Source organism: Musca domestica, unplaced genomic scaffold (assembly GCF_030504385.1).
Source record: "Musca domestica strain aabys unplaced genomic scaffold, Musca_domestica.polishedcontigs.V.1.1 38, whole genome shotgun sequence".
NCBI classification, from domain to species: Eukaryota; Metazoa; Arthropoda; class Insecta; order Diptera; family Muscidae; genus Musca; species Musca domestica.
In genome coordinates this window covers 2,834,770-2,850,248 of record NW_026712324.1, presented here as the reverse complement: position 1 = coordinate 2,850,248, position 15,479 = coordinate 2,834,770, and the positions used below count along the sequence as shown (strand labels likewise).

Here is a 15,479-nt window from a genome sequence, read left to right as displayed (position 1 = left end):
TCACTTTAAAACTTGGAAAAAAAAATATTTTAATTTGGCTCGAGGTCAGTAGAATAAAAAACATTAATTTATTTTTTTAAATTTTTATTTCAAATATTTCGATCAGCATCGACGATCATCATCAGGGATTGAACTTAAAAACAAATAACATGCATTTTAATATTTTATAAACAATTAACAAATACAAGTAATTACATTTATTATATTCTCAAAAACAATTTTACTTCTACATCACCTTACAGAGATTTTCAGACTAAACTCTTTTGTGTCTTTCTATCCTTTTCTTTAAATTTGCGCACAGTGTTCTGTGTCTGATTTATAGTTCATTATATTTTCTACAGGGACATCAATTATATGAAGCATTTCCAACATATATCTTCGTTTGTAATTGTTCTATTGTGTTAATATGTGAATATTTTTAAAGTTAGGAGTGTGTCCCGTTGTTGCACAGTGTGCGCTACACAAACAAAAAATAAATATATAAGATTAGAGCTCGCAATCTAATCGTCGTGTCAATCTAGTTCATCGTTCAGTACACAGTTCCTAAACGTATGATCGATTTCATAAATTTCAAATCACTTATACGCAGAGTCCACGGAGCTACATAAGGAACTTGATCTTTCAATCGAATTAGATTGGCACAACTCTACTCACAATGTTTGTACTAAAGCTAATGGATCCGGGTAAAATAAGTTTTATTAATTCGAGTAAAGAGAGAAACTAGCTCGAAATCGAGCGGTAGCACTCCTGAGAGTAGAAACACATAACGATCAAAACTCTCTTTTTAGGATTATCATGTTTTTCTCGTTTCATTTCGATTCGTTCGATAAACAAGGAGAATCTAATCTTGTCCAGTGCTCTTTAGTTTTTGTCATACCATTGTTGTATTTTCAGCAAACGAAACCAACACGTTAAACTTTGCCAACAAATCACATAGTAGTGTTGTTGCTTTTGTACACTAAATCCTCCGGTCCTTTTCTTATCCAATTTTCTCTTCTTTAAAAAAAAAAGAAAAGTTGAAAAACAACCTCTCACAATTACTCTAATTTTTCAAAACATCGGCTCTTCCTTCCTTCACAAAACATACTAGCTTTAAATGTAATTTGTAATCAGAGATTCAGATTTTCGTATAGCCCTCATATAACGATACCTCCCGATATTCGATGTTTTGATGACTTTTGCCACGTTTTTCCACGGGCTTGTCTAAAAAATGGTATTTGTAGTACGTAATGGGTTTCAGCTTCGGTGGTGGAACATTGTACATATTGGTCCACGTTTTCGTATAGCCCCCATATAACGGTACCTCCCGAATTCGGTATTTTGATAATTTTGGTCACATTTTTTGTACGGATTTGTTCACAATTTGGCATTTACAGTTCTTAACGGGTTCCAGCTCTGGTGGCCGAACATTGTATACATAAGTCAACATTTTCGTTTAGCCCCCATATAACGGTACCTCCCGATATTCGGTATTTTGATGAATTTGGTCACATTTTTTGTACGGATTTGTTAACAAATTGGCATTTGTAGTTCGTAAGGGGTTCCAGGTCCGGTGGCCGAACTATACAATGTTCGGCCATATAAGACCACGTTTTCGTATAGCCACCATTTAATGGTTCCTCCCGATATACGGTATTTTGATGCTTTTTGCTAAGTGTTCCACAGAATGTCTTAAAATTGGCATTTGTAGTTTATAATGAGTTCTTGTTCGGGTGGCAGAACATTGAATATCTTGGTGTACGTTTTTCTATAGAGCATATATTCCAAGAATATTCGGTATTTTGTTAATCCTAGTCACATTTACCCACAAATTTGGTATTTAAGATTCTTAATAGATAGATTTTTATACCCTACACCACAAGGTGGTCAGGGTACTATGTCTTTGTGCATTTGTCTGTAACAGGCAAAGGGAATCGAGATAGACCCATAGTTCCTTTTGATGATCTGCATACAATCACATTCTGAGTCGATTTATGCATGTCCGTCCGTCCGTCCATGTATTTTTGTGAACAAGGTACATTTCGCATTTATTACCCGATCTAGATGAAATTTTTCACAAATCATTTATTTGGTCAAAGGACAAACCCCATTGATGTAGCTCCCATATATATCTTCGTCCGATTTGCTTTTTATTGTGCACCAAACGTGTAATATTAGCCCGAATAGTATGGAATTTTGCGCAAACAACCAAACAAGTCCTGAAAATAAGTATGCCAAATTTGATCGAAATCGGTTCAGATATAACTATAGCTCCAATGTACATTGTTCATACGATTTGTTATTTAATCCTCCGCATCCGTAATATGCACTCTGTGACAACAATATTTGGGGAAATATATCAAATACAGCTCAGAAATACCTTTGCTAAATTTTATCGAGATCGGTTCGGATTTGGATATATCTCCCGTATATAACTTCGTCCGATTTACCTTTTATTGTGCACCAAACGTCTAATATTTTGCCAAATGGGATACAATTTGGCACTTACGATCGAATTGAGTCTAGAAGCTAGTATGTCAAATTTGGTGAAGATCGGTTCAGATATAACTATAGCTCCCATATATATTGTTCATCCGATTTGTTATATTTGTTAGCCACAGCCGTAATATGTACTCCGTAACAACGACATTCAAGGAAATATATCAAATACAGCTCAGATATATCTTTGCCAAATTTTATCAAGATCGGTTCAGAGTTGGATATAGCTCCCATATATATGAAATGGGCAATACAAGCCCGAATTTAAAAGATACAAATGCTTCGGAACATTTGAACTTTAAATTATAATTACAATCATAGCGTGTATGATTGAATTATCCTATAAAAACTTTTAATTGTTATGTGGAGCTCTACTAAATTAGCAAAGAGGTGTAGGGTATCATAATGTCGGCCCCTCCCGACTTTAAGACTTTCTTTACTGTTTTTTTTCGATTTTTATACCCTCAACCATACGCATACAGAGGATATATATCATTTGATACGACCAAAAAGGTACCTCATCGAAATAACGGTTTTAAAAACCAGGTATCTTTGGACCTAATCCGTTTCAGGACATTTGGAGTCGATTTAGGGGTGTCCGTCCGCTTGTCTGTATGACTGGGCGCACGATAACTCTTAAAGTGGTATCCGATTTGGTCCAAACTTGGTACATTGTCATATTATTGTCAAACCACTCCTTCTGGTACCTCCCCCTGAAAAGAACAAAATTCCTAAATAAAATAACTTACAGTATTGATCAAAAAAGGATCATTCAAGTTGGTGCAAACTTTGCAAATATTAATATTTTTATCAGTTCTAAGTATATAAGTATAAGACAATATCGGTCCACTCCATCAAGTACCTCGTTCACCAAGGGTCAAAATTTGGAATAATTATTACTCTTAAAAAATATACAATTAGAATCCGATTTTCTTCAAATTGTGCACATATTAATACACAAGATCTGGCGTGAAGATGGAATACTCCTAATGGTACTTCCCCTACAACAGGTCAACATTTTGAATAATTATGAAGTTCATAAAACGTGAAATGAATACCCGATTCCTCTCAAGTTCGGCACATTCCAATATTTCTATTAAGAAAAGATCTGGTGAAAAGATTTGATAAATCGGCCAACTCATTCTGGTACCACCCCACACGATTGGGCAAAATTTTTAATAATCATGAAGCTCATAATAAATTCTCTTAAAAATTCTAATGCGAAAAAAATATTCGAATCTCACACACTCTACTACCTTAAGATCTAATATGAAGATGATGGAAATCTGGTACGTCTCAACAAAGGTCATAATTTTGAATACCTTCTCTCACAATTTGCGGAACAACTCAGTGATTCTTTTCAAACTTCATGTGTCTAATTGATACTTTCTTTCTCATTTGTATTTTAATTTTTAAAATACTTCAAGAAACATCCTTATTAATATGGGGGTTATTTTTCCATATTGGCAAGTGTATATTTATATAAGCGTGTTTCACAAATTTCCTAGAAATAAATAGTGGCGATGAGTTCATATATTGTAAACCAAGTACAATGACTTGGAACATAACACACAATACATTAGAAATTATTTTTTCTTTCTTATACCATATAGATTTTCTATTTCATCGGAATTCCAACTAAAACTTAACTAAAAAATAGCGCGTGTTGGTATTGCAGCAGCTATTTTATTGCAAAATATTACAGTTTTTTTTTTTTTTTTTTGATTTCATCACTGGAAACTGTAATGAACTTACATGACAGTAAACTTGTTGCGAGCCAAAAAACCGAAAGCGTGTGTAACAGCTATTCGCTTACGATGAAAATGCTGACGTGTTGCCAACACATTTGGCCAAAAATTGAACTTTGATGTTACTTTGTGACCGTCATGGCAACACAATGACACCACCTTTGTGGACATATGTTATAATGCATTTTTATATCACAAAGTGAAATGTTTTCGAATCGATCTGATGTAAACATTATTTATTTAAGGTAGTCATATTAGCATCATGCATCTGGTGGACTGAGTTGTTATGTTTCAATGTTTCTAAGAATGTTAATAAAAATATTTATATTGAAATACACACTTCGATAGTAATAATAATTAGTATTAATAATTAAATAATTTTAAGAGACAACTGTAAATATAATAATATTTTCAGAGTAGGTCTGTTCGTCCATGAAAAAATATTTTTAAAAAATATAAAATCCTGTTGGTCCTTGAAATAAAATTTTTAAAAAATCTCATATTTGCTCTTCTGGTAGTCCTTGAAATAATATTTAAAAAAAATCCACCTCGGTGTCCTTCAAAAATATTAAAAAAATCAATTCTGTGACTCTGATAGTCCTTGAAAAAATATTCTTTCAAAAATACACTTTTGTGGCTCTGTTGGTTTTTGAAAAAATATTTAAAAAAAAATCCACGTTTGTGGCACTGTTGTTCCTTGAAATAATATTTATAAAAAATTGCATATTTGTTCCTCTGTTGGTTCCTTAAAATAATATTTTTAATAAATCCACCTCCGTGTCCTTTAAAAATATTTTTAAAAATCCTATTCTGTGACTCAGATGGTCCTTCACAAAATATTTTTAAAAAATCCAAGTTTGAGCCTCTGAGAGTCCTTGAAAAAATATCAATAAAAAATCATTAGCCCTTGCCGCTTTAGGTTCTTAAAAAAAATTTTTTTTTAGAAATTCATGATATTGGCTATGTTGGTCCTTGAAAAAAATATTTAAAAAAAATCCGCGTTTGTGGCTCTCTTGGTACTTGAAGAAAATATTTAAAAAAAATCCGCGTTTGTGGCTCTCTGGGTACTTGAAAACATATTTTTAAAAAATCCGCGTTTGTGGCTCTCTGGGTGCTTGAAAAAATATTTTTAAAAAATCCGCGTTTGTGGCTCTGTTGGTACTTGAAAAAATATTTTTAAAAAATCCGCGTTTGTGGCTCTCTGGGTGCTTGAAAAAATATTTTTAAAAAATCCGCGTTTGTGGCTCTGTTGGTACTTGAAAAAATATTTTTAAAAAATCCACGTTTGTTGGGCTTGTTGCTCCTTGAAAATTTTATTTTTTAAAAATGCACTTTTGTAGCTTTGTTGGTCCTTGAAAAAATATTTTTCAGATTCCACAATTGGAGCTGCTTTTAATCTTTGCAAAAATTTATCAAAAATTAACGTTTTAGTCTCCTTTGGTTATTAAAAAAATATTTTTAAAAATACCAAGTATACAGATCCATTTTTTAAAAAATCCATGTTTAGAGATCCATTAGTCCTTGAAAAAAATATTTTTAAAAAATCCACGTTTAGAGATCCTTAGTTCTTGAAACAAATATTTTTAAAAAATCCACGTTTAGAGATCCATTAGTCCTTGAAAAAAATATTTTTAAAAAATCCACGTTTAGAGATCCTTAGTTCTTGAAACAAATATTTTTAAAAAATCCACGTTTAGAGATCCATTAGTCCTTGAAAAAAATATTTTTAAAAAATCCATGTTTAGAGATCCATTAGTCCTTGAAAAAAATATTTTTAAAAAATCCACGTTTAGAGATCCATTAGTCCTTGAAAAAAATATTTTTAAAAAATCCACGTTTAGAGATCCATTAGTCCTTGAAAAAATATTTTTAAAAAATCCACGTTGAGAGATCCATTAGTCCTTGAAAAAATATTTTTAAAAAATCCACGTTTAGAGATCCATTAGTCCTTGAAAAAATATTTTTAAAAAATCTACATATAAAGATCCACTAACAATTAGTACCTGTAAAAATATTTTTAAAATATCTTCGTGTGTGGCTCTTTTAGTCCTTAAAAAATATTTTTTAGATATCTACATTCAAAGTTCCATTAGTCCTTGAAAAAATATTTTTAAAAAATCCAAAAAATCAATTAGTCTTTAAAAATATTTTTAAAAAAATGCACGTTTAAAGTTCCATTAGTCCTTGGAAAAACATTTTTAAAAATCCACGTTAAAAGATCTTTTAGTCCTTGAAAATATTTAAAAAAACAAAGATTAAGGATCCATTAGTCCTTAAAAAATATTTAAAAAACAAAATTTAAGGATCCATTAGTCCTTAAAAAATATTTTTAAAAAATTCACGTTAACAGATCTATAAGTCCTTGAAAAAATATTTTTGAAAAAATCCACGTTTAAAGATCCATTAGTCCTTGAAAAAATATTTTTAAAAAAATCCACGTTTAAAGATCCATTAGTCCTTCAAAAAAAATTTTTATAACACTCCACGTTAAAAGATCCATTAGTCCTTGAAAAAAATATTTTTAAAAATCCTCTTTTAAAGATCCATTATATTGGCTATGTTGGTCCTTGAAAAAAATATTTAAAAAAAAATCCGCGTTTGTGGCTCTCTTGGTACTTGAAGAAAATATTTTAAAAAAATCCGCGTTTGTGGCTCTCTGGGTACTTGAAAACATATTTTTAAAAAAAACGGGTTTGTGACTCTCTGGGTGCTTGAAAAAATATTTTTAAAAAATCCGCGTTTGTGGCTCTGTTGGTACTTGAAAAAATATTTTTAAAAAATCCACGTTTGCTGGGCTTGTTGCTCCTTGAAAATTTTATTTTTTAAAAATGCACTTTTGTAGCTTTGTTGGTCCTTGAAAAAATATTTTTCAGATTCCACAATAGGAGCTGCTTTTAATCTTTGCAAAAATTTATCAAAAATTAACGTTTTAGTCTCCTTTGGTTATTAAAAAAATATTTTTAAAAATACCAAGTATACAGATCCATTTTTTAAAAAATTAAAGTTTAGGGATCGAGTAGTACTTGAAAAAATATTTTTAAAAAATCCACGTTTAGAGATCCGTTAGTCCTTGAAAAAAATATTTTTAAAAAATCCACGTTTAGAGATACTTAGTCCTTGAAAAAAATATTTTTAAAAAATCCACGTTTAGAGATCCATTAGTCCTTGAAAAAAATATTTTTAAAAAATCCACGTTTAGAGATCCATTAGTCCTTGAAAAAAATATTTTTAAAAAATCCACGTTTAGAGATCCATTAGTCCTTGAAAAAATATTTTTAAAAAATCCACGTTGAGAGATCCATTAGTCCTTGAAAAAATATTTTTAAAAAATCCACGTTTAGAGATCCATTAGTCCTTGAAAAAATATTTTTAAAAAATCTACATATAAAGATCCACTAACAATTAGTACCTGTAAAAATATTTTTAAAAAATCTGCGTGTGTGGCTCTTTTAGTCCTTAAAAAATATTTTTTAGAAATCTACATTCAAAGTTCCATTAGTCCTTGAAAAAATATTTTTAAAAAATCCAAAAAATCAATTAGTCTTTAAAAATATTTTTAAAAAAATCCACGTTTAAAGTTCCATTAGTCCTTGAAAAAATATTTTTAAAAATCCACGTTAAAAGATCTTTTAGTCCTTGAAAATATTTAAAAAAACAAAGTTTAAGGATCCATTAGTCCTTAAAAAATATTTAAAAAACAAAATTTAAGGATCCATTAGTCCTTAAAAAATATTTTTAAAAAATTCACGTTAACAGATCTATTAGTCCTTTAAAAAATATTTTTGAAAAATTCCCTTTTAAAGATCCATTAGTCCTTGAAAAAATATTTTAAAAAAATCGACGTTTAAAAAAACATTAGTCCTTGAAAAATATTTTTAAAAAATCCACGTTTAAAAAAACATTAGTCCTTGAAAAATATTTTTAAAAATTCCACGTTGAAAGATCTATTAGTCCTTGAAAAAATATTTTTTTTTTAAAAATCCTCGTATAAAGATCTACTAACAATTAGTACCTGTAAAAATATTTTTAAAAATCTGTTAGTCCTTAAAAAATAATCCAAAAATCCATTAGTCCTTAAAAATATTTTAAAAAAATCCACGTTTAAAGATCCATAAGTCCTTGAAAAAATATTTTTAAAAATCTACGTTAAAAGATCTTTTAATCCTTAACATTAAATCCAAGTTTAAAGATTCGCTAACAATTATTACCTGTAAAAATATTTTTAAAAAATCCAAGTTTAAAGATCCACTAACAATTAGTACCTGTAAAAATATTTTTGTTAAAATTCATGTTTAAAAATCCATTGGTCCTTAAAAATATTTTTAAAAAAATCAACCTTTAAAGACCCATTAGTCCTTGAAAAAATATATTTAAAAAAATCCACGTTAAATAATCCTTTAGTCTTTAAAAAAATATTTAAAAAAAAGTCAAGATTAAACATCCATTAGTCCTTAAAAAATATTTTTAAAAATCCACATTTAAAGTTCTATTAGTCCTTGAAAAATATTTTTAAAAATCCACATTTAAAGTTCTATTAGTCCTTGAAGAATTATTTTCAATAAATTCACGTTTCCATTAGTCTTTGAAAAAATATTTTCAAAAAATCCACGTTTCCATTAGTCCTTGAAAAAATATTTTCAAAAAATCCACGTTTCCATTAGTCCTTGAAAAAATATTTTCAAAAAATCCACGTCCATTAGTCCTTGAAAATATATTTTTAAAAATCGACTTTTAGAGATCCATTAGTACTTGAAAGAATATTTTTAAAAAATCTACGCTTAGAGATCCATTAGTCCTAAAATCCACATTTAGTCCTTAAAACTATATTTAAAACAATTCACTTTTTTTAATCGGAAGACAATCTTTGTTCATTTGTTGGTTCTTGAAAAAATATTTTTAATATAAAACAATTTTTTTAATATGTTAAAAATCCGTTCCAATCGTACTAAAATGAAAAGACTTTACAACTTATTTTTTAGCACTTATTTCTCGTGCATATCGCTTCATTTTTAAATAACAACAACATTTTTATAAACAAACATTTACAAAAAGAGTTATAAAATTTGCACTTTACAACGTGATATTTAAAAATTAAACACAATACATACATATATGACTTATCATCGATCGAGTCAAAAAATTACTTGTGATTATATAATGGAAATGTTATCAATGAGTATTTACAAAAAATGCATTTTGAGTAGTTAGTCTGAAGCTAAAAATATACGATAAAAACAAATTATTTTGTTATACAACAATTCTTTGATTTTTTTGTTACGAAAATTAACAATTAATATGACTTTGATTATTTGGTAGCGTCAAAGGAAATAAAAACAATAACAAATGAAATAAAAATTTCTCAGCAGGAGGATACTATTTTTTATGCAACCAGCAATCACCATCATCCTCCGGCAAACAATTTACCAACCATGACCATAACCACCATAGTGACCTCCGTAACCACCATAACCATGACCGTAAGACAAGGCATAACCACCATAGCCATGGCCGTATCCACCATAGCCGTGACCATAACCGCCGTAACCGCCATAGTAGACGGGAGCTGCGGCAACTTTAATAACCGGAGCGGCGGCAACTTTAAAAACCGGAGCGGCGGCAATTGTTTTTGTAATTACCGGTGTAATTGTTTTCGTAATAACCGGTGCGGCAACAACTTCCTTGACCACAGGAGCAGCAACAACTTCTTTGACCACCGGAGCTGCAGCAACCACAGCTGCGCCGTAACCATGACCATAACCACCGCCATAGTATCCATGTCCACCGTAACCACCATGACCATAACCGCCATAGCCACCATATCCACCGAGGAAACCGGCCAGCGATGTCTGACAGCTGCAGAGAAGAGCCAACGCAAGGATGCACTAAAATAGAAACAAAACAAAAGGAAAAATGTGTTATTCTCAAGATATAAAACAAATAAACATATTATAAAAATTCCAAAAATAAAACCAGTAAGGAAAAAAGTCGATCGGAGCCGACTATGTGATATCCTACGACACTATGGGTATTTGCTAGAGCTCGCATAAAAAAAATGTATTGAAAATTTATGTGGATCATACCAACTATGCATCCAATTTGGATGGGTATCATGGCTTTAGAGAAGTCACAATTTGGAAACTATATCCAACTCTGAAACCGTTTTTTTTTTTTTTTTTTAACAAATTTGACAGAGGCTTTCGTATCTCTAGTACCAAAGAATATTGTTGTACAGTGCTTGATATGTCTTCGATTAGGATTTTATTAAAAACTATTTATTATAGCAATAAAAAATGGAAAATTCGGTTGAATATAAAAAATCTATCCAATTTGGGCTGAAGATGTATATCGCAGGTATTTAAAAATCTGAACCGATCTCGTATCAAATATCCCTGTTGTGAAGTGCATATTATACATGTGAGGGACTTAAAACACCAAAATCGGATGAAATATATATATGGGAACTATAGCTATATCTGGATCGATTTTCAACAAATTTGATGGAGGCCTTTGTTCCCCTAGTACTAAATAACATTGCTGTGTAGGGCATGATATGACTTCGATAAGAATTATTTTCAATAAATAGATATACCGAACCGTTTTTTTACCAAATGGTGATATTCGGTTAAATATAACAAAATATTTCTAATTTTGGCTGATATTACATATATGGTGGACCTTAACCGTAAAATCGAATTAAGATTTATATCGAAGGTATATAAAAATCTGAACCGATATATCTGAAACGATTTACACCAAAATTTGATGTACTTGCTTCTGGGCTGAATTCCGTCGAAAGTGCCAAAATGCAGTCCATTTGGCCTGATATTAGCCATTAAGGTGCACAATAAAATTGAAATCGGACGAATATGTATATGAAAGCTATGTCCAAATCTGATCCGATCCCGACAAAATTTTACAGAGGTATTATTCAGCTTCATAAGTTATCTGGTACCAAATAACATTGTTGTAAAATTTTATAGAGGTATTCCTGGTCATTTTACGAATGTGAGGGACTTAAACACCATATTGCGAAAGTGAGGGATTTAAACATCAAATCGGATGAAACATATATATCTGAACCGATTTTCACCAAAATTTGATGTACTTGCTTCTAGGCTGAATTCGATCGGAAGTGTCACAATTCACTCCATTTGGTCTGAGATTAACCATTTGGTGCACAATAAACCTGAAATCGGATAAAGCTATATATGGAAGCTACAAACAAATCAGATCCGATCTTGATAAAATTTGACAGAGGTCTATATGTGATATATGGTACCAAATATTATTGTTGTGGAGTGCATATTACGAATGTGAGGGACTTAAACTCCAAAGCGGATGAAACATATATATGAAAGCTATAGTTATATCTAAACCGATTTTATCCAAATTTTAGATATAACTTGTTGGGCATTTTACGAATCTAAGGGACTTAAACTCCACAAATCGAATAAAACATATCCGAACCGATTTTCACCAAGTTTGATGTACTTGCTTCTAGATTGAATTCCGTCGGATGTGACAAAATTCCGTTCATTTGAACTGAATTTTGGTGCACATTTAATTCGAATTCAGTTGAAGATATATATGGGAACTATATCTAAATTTGAACCGCGTCTCACCAATCTCAATAAGGTTCGTCCTTGGGCCAAACAAATATTTTTTGGAATATTCGGACAATAGATGCGACCTGCATTTTCTTTTCACAAAAACACATGGAAGGACTGACTAATGGGCTGCCATGCATAAATCGATCCAGAAAGTGATTCTATGAAGATCAACAAAAGTAACTTGGGGTCTATACCGCTTCATTCTCCATGTTACAAACAAATGTACAAATACATTAAACATGTTTCCTTCCTAAATCAAAATTTCCAATATTATTTCATTTTTGGAGGAAAGGGTCAACGAAGGAATTATTTCAGAAATATATAGAGGGTGAGATGAAAAAACTGCAATCAACTACAGACTGCTGTCATTTCTAAGCCACTCGTCCCACAGCAGTTAAAATTATTCCAGTGACAGCTCATTATATTGTTTACAAGCGTACAAAAGCATTTTGGTGAGAATTTTCCACAAAAAACAAGTTATTCGTGATGGAATTCAAGCGTTGTAGTGCGATTTCTCTCGGCTGGAAAACCACAAGTAGCTATCGTTAGAGCACTCCAGCATTTAAATATGAATAAATCTTTTGTGTCTCGTACCATCGCTCGTTACCGTAATACTGGTAGCGTAGCCCGACGTCAAGGAAGTGGACGTAGGACACCAGCAACATCAGCAGAAATGGTTCGAAAAGTAAAGTAAAGTGTCTTGATCGAAACCCGCGTCGCAGTGGCCGAAAAATGGATCGTGAGCTGAACATATTGCAATATTCCATTCGGGAAATATTGAAAAATTAACTCTGGGTAAAGTCATTGCAATTCCAAAAAGTGCAAGAACTTACACCGCAACAGAAAGAAAATAGACTCAAGAGAGCTAAAGAGTTGCTTAGCTTGGCCGTAAGTGGTGAACTGCCGAATTTGGTATTCTCCAATGAAACAAGCAAAATGATTGTGTTTACTTGCCAAAGATGTCAGTTGAAAATGTGCATCTTCGGTTGGCCACCAGAACTCAAGCGGCGCCGGCCATGGTGATGGTGTGGGCCGCCATAAAAGCCGATGGTCGCTCTCCGCTCGTATTAATCGACCGTGGTATCAGAATTAATCCCCAATATTATCGCGAAAATATTCTGGAGGGTGTATTAAATGGCCACCAAATCTTCAAATACCAATCGGATGGACTATTGTGCCTGGAGTATTCTGGAAAGCAAGGTTGGCACTAAAAATATCAAAGTGCCGATCACCTTAAGAAGCGCTTTGCCGGGGCCAAATTACCGCAGAGCAACATTCGGGCAGCGAGTGACGGTTTCATTGGCCGTTTGAAGGCCATAATTCATGCTAAAGGTGACCAATTCGAACAAATCTAAACTTATTCTAAAATTTGATGCTATTACCGACTTTTTTTGCTTTCATTCAATAAAATGAAAAAAATAAATAAAAATTATGTCGTTTGACTTTGTTGCAGTTTTTTTTTTATCTCACCCTGTATGTTTTCGTCCTTTTATTGTGCATTAAACGTGTAGTATCTTCGCAAATTGTTTAGAATTTTGCATAGATGACCAGAAGATGTCTGAAAATAAGCTTGCTAAAATTTTATCGAAATAGGTTCAGAAATAGCTGTAGCTCCCATGTTTATTGTTTATCCGATTTGTTATTTTTGTCCTCCGCAGCCGTAACATGCACTCTATAACAGCCATATTTGGGGGAAATTTATCAAATACAACTCTGAAATATTTTTGCTAAATTTTATCGAGCTCGGTTCAGATTTGGATATAGCTCCCACATATATCTTCGTCAGATTTGCTTATTATTGTGCACCAAACGTGTAATATTAGCCCCAATGGGATGGAATTTGGCTCTTACGACCAAAGTGACTTTTGAAACAAGTGTGTCAAATTTGGTGAAAATCACATATACTGTTCATCCGATTTGTTATACTTGTTAGCCACAGCCGTAATTTGCATAAGCCCGAATTGAAAATGCACAAATGCCTCGGCAAATTTAGTAGAAATCGATTCATATATTACTTCCTTTAGACATTAAATCATAACTATGATCATAGTTAGTATGATTTGATTCGCACAAATATTTAAAGTGGTGTAGGGTATCGTAATGTCGACCCCGCCCGACTTTAAGACTTTCTTTACTGGTTTCCTTCTGGTGACATTTGTGAACAAGCATCGTGTGAATCTACTGGAATTTGTAAATTCAGATTCTTAAGAGAGGCACGGCTTGATTTGAAAAAAATCACTTTGGTTTTGGGTTGAAAAGAACACAAATTTGGTTCAAATTATTATTATTATTATTATTATTATTTTTTTTGTAGGTGACAAGAGCGCGTGAAAATATTTTTTTTCAGTTTTTGATTTTTTTATGAATCACGTTCTCCACTTATTTTTATTGCTGCCACAATAGATGGATTGTATTAATTTTATCATTTACCAAATTTATAAATTTATGTCTTCACTCTATTACTATTCCACGAAATACACTAAACCCATTTGAACTCCTCCGACAAAGGACTTACCAATTTAAACATGGTTTATTTCAAGTGTTTTTGTTTTGTTAATACAACAAATAAATATTTTTTTTTAATTCAAAGTTACGAATATTTCCACAATTCACAGAATATCCTTTTGATGGTGATTAATCTCTGTGTGTTGGTTACAATGGTGGCCACAATGTGATGTGATAACTGTCATTGGACGTCATGCGGTTTTTATACTGAAAACAATTCAATGATTTGTGCTGAAACACACAACAGAAATTGCCACCAAAATCCTCTTTCCTCCATTGCCCCCCTATCCCCGATTACCCAAAAACCGCAATTAATTAAAAAACAAAAATTTTACCACGAAACGCTACAAAAGAAAAATCTCCACATACGAAATGCTCTAAATAACATAGAAAAATCGATAGATACAGTGAAGTATGGCAAACACACACACATATATATATATGTATGCCACATAGTAATGGTGACACACCACCCAAAACTGGTCATAGAAAACCAAGAAACGAATAAAAACTGGAAAAGGATTTCAGCCTAAATTTTATTGAATCATTGATTCCGCCATACGCGGCTAGAGTTGTCGCGTCGGCTGTTGTAATTGGGCAACTGCTGCATCGCTCCTAAAGGCGTTGCATTTCCATAAGCGGCGAAAGTGTAACAATCGACACAAATTTCCACATGATAAACTGGGAAATCAATGATGAAAATATCTGTGTGCTTTGTTGGTCGTCTCTTGTTGGTGCAATACCATGTGGGTTAAAAACGAAACAAACCGAACCACGAAGCGAACCACTTTTAAATGGTAAACACCAGGGCATCCACCAGAGGATTTAAAATGAAATATAATCACAACTATTGAGTAAAACCAATATTACGTCGATGCACAATGGGAAGCAGAGAAGAAATATAAATTGTCATTTCAAAATAATTAAAATATATATCGCTATAAATTTTGATAAAAAAAAATTCTAAAAAATCAATGTGAAATATTACTAATTTATAAGAGATAAATAAAAAGCTTTTTTTGTTTGATATGTTGTTTTTCAAACATGTTCTTCAAAAAAACTCTGTTTCTATATAGTGAATATATAGAAAATTGAAAAATACAAAAATCTATAACCAACACTTAAATACACATACTTT

At 31.7% G+C, this 15,479-nt stretch overlaps 1 protein-coding gene across 1 annotated transcript; it reads right to left on the bottom strand.

Annotated features, from left to right (window-relative positions):
- Positions 1 to 9,298: 9,298 nt before the first annotated feature.
- On the bottom strand, positions 9,299 to 14,363 carry LOC101892575 (cuticle protein 64-like). The gene is made up of 2 exons (XM_011296319.3): positions 14,352 to 14,363; positions 9,299 to 10,108 (listed from the first exon to the last, which is right to left on the bottom strand). Exons 1-2 carry the CDS (start codon positions 14,361 to 14,363, stop codon positions 9,647 to 9,649), a joined length of 474 nt encoding a protein of 157 aa, XP_011294621.1. The 3' UTR covers positions 9,299 to 9,646.
- Between the last annotated feature and the right edge of the window lie 1,116 nt (positions 14,364 to 15,479).